Source organism: Brachyhypopomus gauderio, unplaced genomic scaffold (assembly GCF_052324685.1).
Source record: "Brachyhypopomus gauderio isolate BG-103 unplaced genomic scaffold, BGAUD_0.2 sc139, whole genome shotgun sequence".
NCBI classification, from domain to species: Eukaryota; Metazoa; Chordata; class Actinopteri; order Gymnotiformes; family Hypopomidae; genus Brachyhypopomus; species Brachyhypopomus gauderio.
The window spans coordinates 466,506-481,638 of NW_027506960.1; the positions used below are offsets into that span (position 1 = coordinate 466,506).

Genomic DNA, 15,133 nt, shown 5'->3' on the forward strand with positions numbered 1-15,133 from the left:
GGTCCACCCCAGTACACAGCCAATTAGCAGATGACCCAGGAAAGGGTGTTTGCATAATGTACAGTCCAGTACAATATACATTTCACCAAAACATGTGTGTTTGGTGTGTATAGGGTGACTGGGTGACCGGGTGACAGGGCGACCAGGTGACCGGGTTCAGTGCCTTGCTGCAACCAACCTGGGACCACAGCATGTTGTTCTGACACATGTGAATGCAACAGGACACATGTGTAAGGTAAGAAGCCCTAGCCCCGGGCAGACGGGTCAGCCAGACGCTTAAAGCACATGATGCTTCCTCCATGTAAATATGACTAGTGAGGGCATTGGCAGCACATGCAGCATACGGTCTCCTCCAAACAAGAACATATCTGGGGCATTTTCCAGGGGGCAGCAGAATCCCTAGGGGGGCAGCAGAATCCTCAGGGGGGCAGCAGAATCCCCAGAGGGGCAGCAGAATCCCCAGGGGGGCAGCAGAATCCCCAGGGGGGCAGCAGAATCCTCAGGGGGGCAGCAGAATCCTCAGGGGGCAGCAGAATCCTCAGGGGGGCAGCAGAATGCCCAGGGGGGCAGCAGTTGTGCCGCAGGAACACAAGTGCACACGAACCAATCGACTAGAAAAATCCAATTTAAAGTTCACGTTTCACTTCAAAGACTAACTCCAAAACATGAGATTAAGATAATCAGATTAAGATGTAACGAAATGCTAGCTGTTGCTAGATGAAACATTATGATGCATTAATATACAGAAACATTTAAAAACACTACCCTACAGGCCGTTTCTTCACATTATTATACATATATGAAAATTAGCTGGTCTTACAACACAGAGCCTTAACCACTCGAGACAGCAATTTCCCCACTGCCTTCAATGGATTAAAAGTTACAACATTCCTGCCCTTTGAAAACCGCACACACGTATGGACGTGAATTATTCATCAGCTAATTAAAGGAATATTTACGCATCAGCGCCCCCTGGAGGTCCAGTGCAGGCGTCGGTTGTCCGGTGGGACGGTCTCGCCTCCATGCCCGTGTAGCGGAGTTCCTGGCTCCGCTCACATGCGTGTGCGGAGGTGTGAGGGAGCACAAGGGAGCAGTGTGCGCAGCCTCTCAAAGCCTGCTTGTTCCTCATCGCCGCCGTAGAAATGCCACCACCTCCTGCGTAACCGGCCGGGTGGAGCGGACACCCTCCCCCGCTCGACCCCACGTCCGCATGCCCTCCTGCCCCTGCAGCCCAGAGACCTCGGTGCTCAGCTGCTCACGGGGTCATTTCACCCCGTTCTGACACCCACGCTGCACAAAAGCCCCAGTGTTGGTGTTGGGGGGGGGGGGGGGGGGGGGGGTGTGTGTGCAGCGCTCACTCCTCACATCTGTATCAATGGCATTCAGCTTTCACATCAACAGGCCACACCCACTGGACTATTCAACGAGAGAATGACAGTGAATGTGTGGGGAACTGGAACAGAGAGATGATGTGCAGGAGAGAGTGAGAAGATGAGATGGGGAGAAGATCTAGAGAGAGAGAGAGGGATTGAGAGAGAGGGAAGAAAGAGAGAGACGGTTTTTGATTGGAGATGGAGAGGTGGAGACCTCAGGGCAGGCTGAGTGAAGCCTCAGTGAGACCAAAGCTGAGAACACTGCAGTTCAGGTGGAGGGACCGTAGCTCCTACACCGCCTGGTGGGACGGGCTACGCTCGGTCTCAGGCTGGCCACGCCCCTCCTCTCCCACAAAGGTCTGTGTGCACTAGCTGTGGAAGCTGGCTAAGGAAAATGCCCTGAAAACAAAGTGTAACGTGGGAATCTCCATCTGAATCACCGGCCCAGCTCGCAGCGCCCACGCCTGACCCTGCGTGCCTCGTAACTGCGTCTCACTCCAAACAGCGGGTGTGATTCTGTAAAGAGTGTCATCACAGAACGCATGCGCACCCTTCTGATGCCGTTCCACTGCTCTCATAACCAACACCTTCGCCATCCAAAGGAAAGGCGAACGCGTCTCACGAGCCGCGTGGACCATTACATCAGATGGTGAGGGGGAGGCCCACCTGCCTACAGCTGCAACTGATTAGGCAACAGACGAGTGTGGGACGAGCTTCACCGCACGTCGTGGTGCGGAGCGTGGGGAAGGCCAGCACGGCCCGCTCCAAACGCCTCCGGCTGAAGCGCTCACAGCCATAAAAAGGCAGCAGAGATGGCAGACGGTGGTGCGGACTGCTCCCTGCGGAGAGGAGGCTGCTCCCCTCCTGGCCCGGCTCGCTCCGGCCGGGCCCGACCAGGCGGTGCCTGGAACTGCTGATGTCACCGCTGATGAGCTTTGATCATTAATCCCCGTGGAATCGCTTCATACTAATTCCCCTGGCTCTGGGGAGTCTGATGGGGAGATGCCCAAGTCGCATTTGGCAGTGACAAACGAAAGATTAACCAAACGGCTGCGATAAAACCACGATGAATGATGGTGTCAACAACCCCCAGATCACAGCTCGGAGAGGACAGGAACAGGCCAGATCAGACTGGTACATGTCACAACTGCTGATATGTAATAAGCTATATAGAAAAAGCAAACATACTGAATCCACGATGGTATGATATAATAAGAAGATAAATTGTGCCTTTCACAATACCCAAGGTCAGAAAAACATTTAAATGCATGTGCACACACATATGAGTGTTTGGTTGTTTGTGGGCTGAATCTAACTCTACGTCAGGAACAGCTTCAACAAGCTCAGATTTGGCTCAGCTTTCTATGCCAGGAAGGGCGTCATTAGCGTTAGCCCGCCTCCAATCTGAACACCTCCACCTACACCTAGCATTAGCCCACCTCCAATCTGAACACCTCCACCTTATACATCACACTAATGGAGTCATTAGCGTTAGCCCGCCTCCAATCTGAACACCTCCACCAAACCTTATACATCACACTAATGGAGTCATTAGCATTAGCCCGCCTCCAATCTGAACACCTCCACCTACACCTTATACATCACACTAATGCATACCTGTCAAGTGTCCCGTTTTGGCCGGGACAGTCCCGTATTTTACCGCTCTGTCCCGGAGACGTCCCGTATTTTTATTTTCCCGTATTTGTCCCGTATTTTCAGTTTTCAATTATTATTTTTTTAAAGCATTCATGTGCCGCTCCAAACAGAATTCTGTCACTAGCCTCGCGAGAACTGCCACCCAGAATACTGCAGGTGGCAGTTCTCGCGAGGCTAGTGACAGAATTCTGTTTGGAGCGACACATGAATGCTTTTAAAAAAATATAAAAATTGAAAACTCGCAGGTTTAGTGTCGACAGTGGGAGCAAACGTGGAACAACAAATCAGTATTTAACGAGAGAAGGCAGTCCTGCCTAAAAAGCTAAGCGTACGTGTAAGTACCTTGACGAATGGGACAGGGAATTTATTTTCCTAAAGAGGAGCATGAAGGGGCACAGCTACTCATTCTGTAAGATATGTAGCTGTGATTTTAGTGCCTCTCATGGGGGAAGGAACGATGTCCATCAGCACGAACAATCTGCCAAGCACAAACGCGGACTAAAGGCACAGAAATATGCCCAGGAGATGTCCCCATTTGTAGCTAGAAATACCACTAGAAATTTTAAATTTTTTAATTCATTTGTAGTTCAAAACATATTTGGGGTGTTTTTTCTTCACTTTTGCCACTCCAAAGACGTTTTCGTTTCTCCTACAGCCTCGATTGCGGCTATATGCAAATAACTGATTATGCAAATTAGGCTATGACGTCATATACGGGAAATGTCCCGTATTTTTAAATACAAAACTTGACAGGTATGCACTAATGGAGTCATTAGCATTAGCCCGCCCCCAATCTGAACACCTCCACCACACCTTATACATCACACTAATGGCGTTATTAGCATTAGCCCACCTCCAACCTGAACACCTCCACCACACCTATACATCACACTAATGGAGTCATTAGCATTAGCCCGCCTCCAATCTGAACACCTCCACCTACACCTTATACATCACACTAATGGAGTCATTAGCATTAGCCCGCCCCCAATCTGAACACCTCCACCACACCTATACATCACACTAATGGAGTCATTAGCATTAGCCCACCTCCAATCTGAACACCCCCACCACACCTTATACATCACACTAATGGAGTCATTAGCATTAGCCCGCCTCCAATCTGAACACCTCACCCACACCTTATACATCACACTAATGGAGTCATTAGCATTAGCCCGCCTCCAATCTGAACACCTCCACCTACCTTATACGTCACACTAATGAAGTCATTAGCATTAGCACACCTCCAATCTGAACACCTCCACCACACCTTATACATCACACTAATGGAGTCATTAGCATTAGCCCAGCTCCAATCTTGAGCATCTCCACCCATGAATGTGTGCATGATGAACTTCATCTTCAACACATGACATTTGCGTGATTGTCTGGAATCACGGTTAGTGGAGAAGGAGGGTAACAGGTCCACAGGGTAACGTGAACATACGAGAACATCTGTGATGGACCACTGACACCCAGCAGTGACACTCACACAAAAAACTCTGATGAACCATCAGGAGCTCAACGACAGCTTCATGCCACACAGACGGTGGTGCACCACCCAAACACTGCTGAACTGCTGAGCTGGTGTGGGCGTAGGTGTGAGGCAGCTGTTCTCAGTGTTCAGCATGTTGTAAAGCCCTGCTAGCTGCATCCCACACAGCTGCTGCTTGACCTGTCCCTGTGGTGGACTGAGAACGTGTCATGGTGGAGACATCCGGGTGGAGGAGACATCTGGGTGGAGGAGACATCTGGGTGGAGGAGACTCGCAGGTGGGGGGGGGGGGGGGGGGGGGGGGGGGCTCCTAGACTCCATATCCAGCACCAGCTGCTGTGAAATACAGCATTCCAGTGTGGGGAGGGCAATCTGGAGAGTCTGACTGCCATGCTGACATGATAGAATCCCACATCATACTGAGTCAAGCAAGGGACCAGGGTCAGGGTTAGGACCAAGGTTAGGGGTAGAGTTAGGACCAGGGTCAGGGTTAGGACCATGGTTAGGGTTAGGGGTAGAGTTAGGACCAAGGTCAGGGTTAGGACCAAGGTTAGGGTTAAGGGAAGAGTTAGGACCAGGGTCAGGGTTAGGACCAAGGTTAGGGTTAGGGGTAGAGTTAGGACCAGGGTCAGGGTTAGGGGTAGAGTTAGGACCAGGGTCAGGCTTAGGAGAGGGTTCGAAAGGGTTGAAGGGTTAGGAAAATGGAACAGGGATCATTACCCTCATGGGCCATGCGTCACCCACAGGTCAGGGGTTCCTTACACTCACCTGTGGGCTGGACTTTCACAGTGGTCTTGTCGGACTGCTTGCGCGTCATTGCGTACCAAGAGCGGTCCGGGTCTTGGATCCACTCAGAAGCCTCGCAGTAGAACTGGCCCTGGTCTGCGGGCTGCAGCTTGTAGATGGTGAGCCGGTAGGTGCTGGCACTGGTCTTGTCCAGCCGTAGGTCTCCGGAGGCGAGACGCTGGCGGTAGGACCCGCCGGGCCTCAGCACGAACTCCCTGGAGAGGGTGACGAGGTCGCGGGGTGTGCCGGAGGGCTCCTCGGCCGGACGTAGGTACCAGCCCACCGCCAGGTGTGTGTGCTGAGTGGTCTTATGCGTGACCTCACAGCTCAGCTGAAGTGTATCGCCCTCCACCGTGGACAGGGACTGGGCCACTGACGTCACTGACAGCGTGTCGGGAATCACTGCGGGTAGAGTGAGAACGACAGCCTGGATCAGACAGGACGAAAACAAGAACTTTCGTACAAAAACACCTCAGTGGGACACATTAACGTTTGAATTTAGTCTAGCTGTGTTGTTCTCACCATCAACCTCTCATTCCTCCGTATCCTCTCAGCAGATATCTCTCTATTCCCCTACTCCTCTGCACATCTCTCTTCCTGGATATATGTCTCCGTCTCTACCCTGTCTCTGTCTCTTTTCTGTCTCTTTCTCCCCCTTTCTCCTTTGATCTCTGTCTCCATCACCACTCTCTACACACTGTCTCTTGGCAGACAGTCATCTGCCCGTCACTGGCTTCTCTCTCCATCTTCAACATGTCACCATGGAAGAAGTGTTTCTACATGCCTATGAGCCTGTGCTTGTGTGTATATGTATGCATAAATAAAGGTCTGTGTGCAAATTTGTCACAGAACCACGATTCATGTTCAACACACAGACATACAGACTCACAAGACATGCTATCTTTTGCAATGCCCAAGATGCCAGGATTTTGTTCCTTCTATCTCTCTCTCTCTCTCACACACACACACACACACACACACACACACACACACACACACACACACACACTCACACACACACAGTCCTCTATCAGCACTGCGTCCCCCCTGCAGACAGCTACACACGAGCACACCAGCTCTGTCTCTGCGCGCCCTGATTAGCCTCCCTGCTCACACAGCAGCGCAGCGAGTCTGGCTGGTACCGCTGGGCCCGGCCCGATAGCATCTCTCACTCAGATCCGCTCCTGCTGGCCCGCTGACGACCCGACAGAGTTCTTCGTGTGCGCACGAGCAGCGTGGTGCACATGAACGAGCACCACGCTACACCGCTGTGACCCGTGAGCTTACATCCCTCTTCTGCTGACGTTCTCTCCGGTTCCGAGGTATCAGTTCCCCACACGCTTTTGTTTTGAGCCACTCGGGAGAATGAGAACACATTTTAAACGCACTGCAGCTGTACCAGTGACGGAAGGACAGGAACTCTTCAGCAGGTTCTGAACAGGACTATTTATAGACTACAAAAAGAACAAGGGACGCAGATAGAAGCATTTGAGGAGGAAGGGACGTCTACACTGTGTAGGACACTGTCTACACCCAGGGGCGGTTCTAAAGAGCACACGTAAATGCCCCCATATATATGGATGTGTGGTCAGTGTGTGGACCCTGGTCAGTGTGTGGACGCCGCTCGAGTGAGTATATTTCTAAATGCTGTAAAGCATGGGCATCTGTGAGAGAAAATATCAGTCAACAGATCAAGGGGACAAAGGCAGAATGAGGGCGGGACGAGGGCGGGGTGAGTGTGGGATGGGGCGGGGCGAGGGCGGGGTGAGTGTGGGACGAGGGCGGGGTGAGTGTGGGACGGGGGCGGGGCGAGGGCGGGGTGAGTGTGGGACGAGGGCGGGGTGAGTGTGGGACGGGGGGGGCGGGGCGAGGGCGGGGTGAGTGTGGGACGAGGGCGGGGTGAGTGTGGGACGGGGGGGGCGGGGCGAGGGCGGGGTGAGTGTGGGACGAGGGCGGGGTGAGTGTGGGATGGGGCGGGGGTGAGTGTGGGATGGGGCGGGGTGAGTGTGGGACGAGGGCGGGGTGAGTGTGGGATGGGGCGGGGTGAGTGTGGGACGAGGGCGGGGTGAGTGTGGGACGAGGGCGGGGTGAGTGTGGGACGAGGGCGGGGGTGAGTGTGGGACGAGGGCGGGGTGAGTGTGGGATGGGGCGGGATGAGTGTGGGACGAGGGCGGGGTGAGTGTGGGATGGGTGCGGGACGAGGGCGGGGTGAGTGTGGGATGGGGCGGGGTGAGTGTGGGACGAGGGCGGGGTGAGTGTGGGATGGGGGCGGGGCGAGGGCGGGGTGAGTGTGGGTGCTATGGGTGCTGGGATGCTATGGGGGTGGGCTGAGGAACAGACAGTGTGCTCAAACCTCCATTCTGCCCTTGTGTTTTTCTGTTGTTGAGAGTTTCAGTCCCTCAGTAAGTCTTTGTTGCCTAATGAGCTAGTCTGGGCTTTCAGCCTTATCTGAAGCTACTGTCACTACAAATGTAGCTCTAAATTCACACTGTCACCGCAAAAATAAAACAGAACGAAGATGCTTCAAGGTCCTCAAAGGCCCCAGCAAGCGAGCTCACTTTAAACACGCTTTCTCCCTCTCCCTCAGAGTCTAGGACGCAAACAAAAAAAGCTTGACTGTGTTACAAAAGGCTCGGTGACAGTCTCAGAAAGAGAGAGTCAGACAGAGCTGCAATCCTGTGTGTTTACACCGGCACGTCTGTTCAGACCCTGGGGCCGACGTCATTGGGGTCCGTCGGTATGAGCTCACTGCTTAAAGCTCTTCACCACAGCCCACCACCCGCCAAGAGCATCACTGCCTCACATGACTGAATGTGTACAAGCAAGCTACTCCAGGCAAGCTGCTCTACTCAGGGTTAACACACGCACACACACACACACACACGCGCGCACACACGCGCGCACACACACGCGCACACGCACACACACACGCACACACGCACACACACACGCACACACACACGCACACACACACACACACACGCACGCACGCACACACAGGTTTCCTCCATTACTCACAACCGAGAGACAGAAGACCCAAGACTGCTAGTGAAGCAAGAGAAATGAGTGAGATGAAGGAGAGAGAGAGGCAGAGGTATGAAGGAGTGAGAAAGAGAAAGAGAGACAGAGGGATGAAGGAGTGAGAGAAAGGGATGAAGGAGTGACTGGTCACTGGGAGTCTGGAGCATTAACAGCACACTCCAGCCACTAGACTCCTACCTACTACTACTACTACCATTACTACTATTACTACTATTACTACTACATACTACTTACCCCTACCTACTACTACTACCTACTACTATTACTACTACATACTACCTACCCCTACCCACTACTACTACCTACTACATACTACTACTACTACTACTACTACAACATACTACCTACCCCTACCTACTACTACTACTACTACTACTACTACTACTACATACTACTCACCCCTACCTACTACTACTACCAGTACCTACTACATACTACTACTACTACTACTACTACTACATACTACCTACCCCCTACCTACTACTACTACCTACTACATACTACTACTATTACTACTACATACTTCCTACCCCTACCTACTACTACTACTACTACATACTTCCTACCCCATCCTACTACTACTACTATTACTACTACATACTTTCTACCCCTACCTACTACTACTACTACTATTACTACTACATACTTCCTACCCCTACCTACTACTACTACTACTACTATTACTACTACATACTTCCTACCCCTACCTACTACTCCTACTTGCTACCCCTACCTACTACTAAATACATACTACTACTACATACTACCTACTTTTACTTACTACCCCTACCTACTACTAAATACATGCTATTACTACATACTACCTACTTTTACTTACTACCCCCACCTACTACCCCCACTTACTACTCCTACCTACTACCCCCACCTACTACTCCTACCTACTACCCCCACCTACTACTCCTACCTACTACTCCTACTACCCCTACCTACTACCCCTACCTACTACCCCCACCTACTACCCCTACCTACTACCCCCACCTACTACCCCTACCTACTACCCCCACCTACTACCCCCACCTACTACTTCTACCTACTACCCCTACCTACTACTCCTACCTACTACCCCCACCTACTACTTCTACCTACTACCCCTACCTACTACCCCCGCCTACTACTCCTACCTACTCCTACACCCAAAGCTGCGTCTCTCAGAACTGAGCCAAGAACAACAGTGAGAGGGAGTGATGAAGAGATGGAGAGTGATGATAGACAGAGAGAGAGTGATGAAGAGATGGAGAGAGTGATGGAGATAGACAGAGAGAGTAATAAAGAGATGTGAGCAGCACTGAACATCTCCTTCTCCCACTGTGTTCTGCCTCACACCAGAGACAGCAGCACGGTTCTTCAGAAAGACAAACAGTGGCGTGGAAAGAATAAATGTTCCAAGTGTGAAGAGATTTGGGCCAGAGGATATAAGGAGCCTCACTCCTGTTCACGGAGGTCAATGATGGTCCATAGTGTGTGTTTGTGTGTAGGTGTGTGTGAGTGTGTGTTTCAGTGCAGCCTTAGATGCATTCATCCCACTCCAACTCAGTAACGAGAACCTGACAATCGTCATGATAACTGTACCACCCAAACGCAAACGTGTTACCCAACAATGAGGAGCTACCCTGACCCACAGCTACCATTAGATACTACATTTTGTTACCATAACAACTTCCCAACAAGAGCAGCAGCAATGACTGTTTCTATGCCAACAATAAATTCTTGACTTGATATGATTTATGGTTTAACATTCAGAGGACATCAAATAAGTTATCTCAGGATGTTGAGGCAGGAGATCCAGAGAGATGTAGGAGATTCAAAGAGAATCAGAAGATACAGAATGAGGGTATCGAGAATCTGGGAGCTGGTGCGTTAGGCAGACAGTCAGGGAGACGTTCCTGCACGTGTCCGGACAGCCAGGGAGACGTCTTCGCAAGTGTGCGGACAGTCAGGGAGACATCTTCGCAAGTGTTCGGACAGCCAGGGAGACGTTCTTGCACGTGTCCGGACAGCCAGGGAGACGTTCTTGCACGTGTCCGGACAGCCAGGGAGACGTTCTTGCACGTGTCCGGATAGTAGTCCCATTTCACCCACACGTTGAGTGTGTGTGACTTTGCTGCAACTCCTACAACAAGATGTTAGTCTCCTCCCCATCTATGAGAGGGACACATCGTCATGGCCTCATATCTTAATCAAAGAAAGTGCGTTACAGAAACTGACATGAGCTTCATACTTCTCCTCAACATGTGGCCAGAACGTCTACCAGGACCAGGAGGCCGTTGGCCCTGGGCTCAGATGCCTGAGAGGGGCCTGGAGAGAGACCCAAGACTTCCACTGCACTCCGTAACTGTGGACTAGTTAAATGAAAATGTCCAGGGCTGCCGGCTGGTCTGCTGGCAGACCTGCTGGTGGAGGCTGGAGGTCTCCTCAGGTGTCGGAGATGAACATGTGGAGAACTAGCAGAGAGCAGCAGCCTGCATCCTCTTATCTGCTGCTGCAATTCAATTTGCTGTGTGGCTGAGTAAAGACAATGAGTGAAGTGAAGGAGCATCTCCCTCCTGGAGCTCCAGGAGATGAGGCTGTCCTCCACAGAGAGGAGAACGTTAACTCTGCTCATCTCCATTACAATATCAAACAGCCACGCCTGCAAGAGGCACTGCCAATTAACATAATCCCGCCGTTAATTCAAATGCAAAAAGCGTTAGGGATTAATTAAACAATTAGCGGAGAAAAGAACAAAGGATAAGTGGGAAATATGCCCCCCCTCCACACACACACACACACACACACACACACACACACACACACTCCCAAAGGCATGCTCGTTTCCTTGACGCGGGTTTGGACACTTTCTGGGCTCATGAGAGAGAGAGTAGTTCTGAGGAATATGAGGGTTCAAAGCCACTGAAGATGAAGGTGTGGTGCATCGGGCATTTCTGTGTGATGTGCAGCTCGTCAGGGCGGTGTCAGGGCGATGTCAGGGCGGTGTCAGGGCGGTGTCAGGGCGATGTCAGGGCGGTGTCAGGGCGGTGTCAGGGGACTAAGGCTGCCTTAGTTGCTGCCGTTCATTCATGGAGCTTCTCTAATTGCTTCACTCACCCACAAGGTCCACATCGCGACCCCTGACTATGCCGGGACCCCTGACCACACCTGTCCATCAGCGATAACAAGATAACTTACTGTGCGCAATGAGAAAATATGGCAAGGGATGAAAAGAGACATAAAGAGAAAGAGAAGAGAGAGAAAACAAACTGCAAAGGAGAATCTAAGAAAGAGAACAGTCAGGAAAGCAAGTCTGCACAGAGGAGGTCTGCACAGAGGAGGTCTGCACAGAGGAGGCTTCAAGAGGTCATGAGCTTTTGGATGGGTCTGTGATTTCTCTCTTAAACTCTACATCAAATCCTGCTGAGAGAGAAGAGAAACAGTTGAGCTGACCTCTCCAGCAGACCTGCTGCAAACTGTCTGCTTCAAACACAGACCTGCTTCAAACTGTTTGCTTTAAACGAGACCTCCTTCAAACCCGACCGTCCATTTCTCATAAACACACACTCCCCATCTCTCCCATACCCTACAGCCAACATGACCTCTTTCCTTTCTCTAATACAGAACACAGACTCACACACGTTCACGCGCGAGTGCTACAGGTAGTCCTCTGACTCGAGTACACACTCCTTCCTGCAGTTGTTCGAAAGCATGAAAACTCATTATGATGCATAAGCCACCAACAGGCATGTGCACGCCCACACACACACACACACACACACACAGCTAAAAGACTAATGCTGTGCTGAGATGGCGGAGTGTGTCGCAGTGAATCTTGCAGAGTGGCTCCCGATTGTGTGACGAGAGAGAGAGAGAGAGAGAGAGAGAGAGAGAGAGAGAGAGAGAGAGAGAGAGAGAGAGAGAGAGAGAGAGAGAGAGAGAGAGATGGGTTTTATGTAATATAAATAAAATAAGAAACTCAGAACCCCCCCACACGCAGGTTCTCCTACACCACAGGCTACTAGCCTGGTCACTGCAGTTACTAAAACTGAACCTAAATATGTTCAAGGAAGATAAATCTAAATAGAAAACCTCCCTACAGCTTTTGAGAGAAACACCACCACAGCACCACCACAACACCACCACAGCGACCACAGCACCACCACAACACCGCCACAACACCGCCACAGCGACCACAGCACCACCACAACACCGCCACAGTGACCACAGCACCACCTCAACACCACCACAGCGACCACAGCACCACCACAACATCACCACAGCACCACCACAGTGACCACCACAGCACCACAGCGACCACAGCACCACCATAACACCACCACAGCACCACCACAGTGACCACAGCACCACCACAGTGACCACCACACCACCACCACCACCACAGCGACCACCACACCACCACCACCACAACAACCACAGCACCACCACAACACCACCACAGCGACCACCACAACACCACCACAACACCGCCACAACACCACCACAGCGACCACAGCACCACCACAACACCACCACAGTGACCACAGCACCACCACAACAGCACCACCACAACACCGTCACAGTGACCACAGCACCACCACAACAGCACCACCACAACATCACCACAGCGACCACAGCACCACCACAGCGACCACAGCACCACCACAACACCACCACAGCGACCACCACACCACCACAGCACCGTCACAGTGACCACAGCACCACCACAACACCACCACAGCACCGCCACAACACCACCACAGCACCACCACAGCGACCACAGCACCACCACACCACCACCACAACACCACCACAGCGCCGGTGAAATGGGCCGCCCAGTCCAACAGGCCTCCTGGAAACATGTGTCGTGTATGGAGTGTTGGTATTCCGGATTGACGTTAAAGGTGCTCAGCCCAGGGAAAAACCTCCAGCAGTCTGCCCTCCACCCCCACCCCCACATCCACCTCCACATCCACCCCCACCTCCACCTCCTCTGATGTATGTAAAAAGCGATGACTACATGCTTACTGTGGAGTGGCATTTTCTTGCTTTAATCCTGACATTAAAGGAGCAAAGGTGTCTGGAGCCCCCTCGCACCACCCCCCACCCCTTCACGCCCTCACCCCCTCACTCCCACTCCTCCTCTCCCCCTCACTCCCACTCCCCCTCACTCCCCCTCACCCTCACTCCCACTCACCCTCACTCCCACCCCTTCACGCCCTCACCCCCTCACTCCCACTCCTCCTCTCCCCTTCACTCCCACTCACCCTCACTCCCCCTCACTCCCCCTCACCCTCACTCCCACCCCTTCACGCCCTCACCCCCTCACTCCCACTCCTCCTCTCCCCCTCACTCCCACTCACCCTCACTCCCCCTCACTCACCCTCACCCTCACTCCCCCTCACTCACCCTCACCCTCACTCCCACCCCTTAACGCCCTCACCCCCTCACTCCCACTCCTCCTCTCCCCCTCACTCCCACTCACCCTCACTCCCACCCCTTCACGCCCTCACCCCCTCACTCCCACTCCTCCTCTCCCCCTCACTCCCACTCACCCTCACTCCCCCTCACCCTCACCCTCACTCCCACTCCTCCTCTCCCCCTCACTCCCCCTCATTCCTCACTCCCACTCACTCCCCCTCACCCTCACTCCCACTCACTCCCACTCACTCCCACTCCCCCTCACTCCCCACTCACCCTCACTCCCACTCCCCCTCACTCCCACTCCCCCTCACTCCCACTCACCCTCACTCCCACTCACCCTCACTCCCACTCACCCTCACTCCCACTCACTCCCCCTCACCCTCACTCCTCCTCTCCCCCTCACTCCCACTCCCACTCACCCTCACTCCCACTCACCCTCACTCCCACTCACTCCCACTCCTCCTCTCCCCTTCACTCCCACTCACCCTCCTCACCTGTGGAACTGCCACAGGCAGGCAGACACACACACACATGCTCACGCACACACACACGTGCAAACACACACACACACACACACACACACACACACACACACACACACACACACACACACACACACACACACATATATATATATATATATATTACAGGAATGCACAAATACAAATCCCTTCTTTAAAAAGAGGCTCACAGAACAGAAGCATGTGTTTGCACATAGTCACATGCTCACAGACATACACATTTAAAAACACACGCATGGACAAACATACATACACACCTTCAAACACGGTTTTTTCATACTACCACAAAAATCATGAAAAAAATAAGACAATAAAACACAAAAAAAACAAATTAAAAGAAAAAAAAAGTTCAAAAAAAAACAAAATTTAAAAAGGTTTCAAACACTGAAAAGGGCTTCAAACACTCATCCAAATGCTCAGGATACATCACAGAGGGTCTGTCTGTTCAGTCTCACCACATCAGCACAAAAGCAAAACCTTCATGTTCCCTGTGCAGCCCTGCAGAGACCTGTCGAGAGCCACGCCCCCTAATGTCCTGGCTCCACCCACTAAGAAGCATAGAGTAGCAGCTATGCTGGTCTGGATGGAGGTTGGGGTCTATAGAGGTGGTGTAGGCAGCAGTGTAGGGGTCTATAGAGGTGGTGTAGGCAGCAGTGTTGGGTCTATAGAGGTGGTGTAGGCAGCAGTGTTGGGTCTATAGAGGTGGTGTAGGCAGTAGTGTAGGGGTCTATAGAGGTGGTGTAGGCAGCAGTGTTGGGGTCTATAGAGGTGGTGTAGGCAGCAGTATTGGGTCTATAGAGGTGGTGTAGGCAGCAGTATTGGGTCTAAAGAGGTGGTGTAGGCAGC

General features: G+C 52.2%; 1 protein-coding gene across 1 annotated transcript in view; it reads right to left on the minus strand.

Annotated features, from left to right (window-relative positions):
• The window catches only part of igsf3 (immunoglobulin superfamily, member 3), a 43,213-nt gene extending 36,736 nt beyond the window's left edge, over positions 1 to 6,477 (minus strand). Inside the window, 2 exon segments of the mRNA XM_076994336.1 lie at positions 5,295 to 5,739; positions 6,427 to 6,477. Of these exon segments, the coding sequence (XP_076850451.1) occupies positions 5,295 to 5,739; positions 6,427 to 6,477 (496 nt within the window).
• Between the last annotated feature and the right edge of the window lie 8,656 nt (positions 6,478 to 15,133).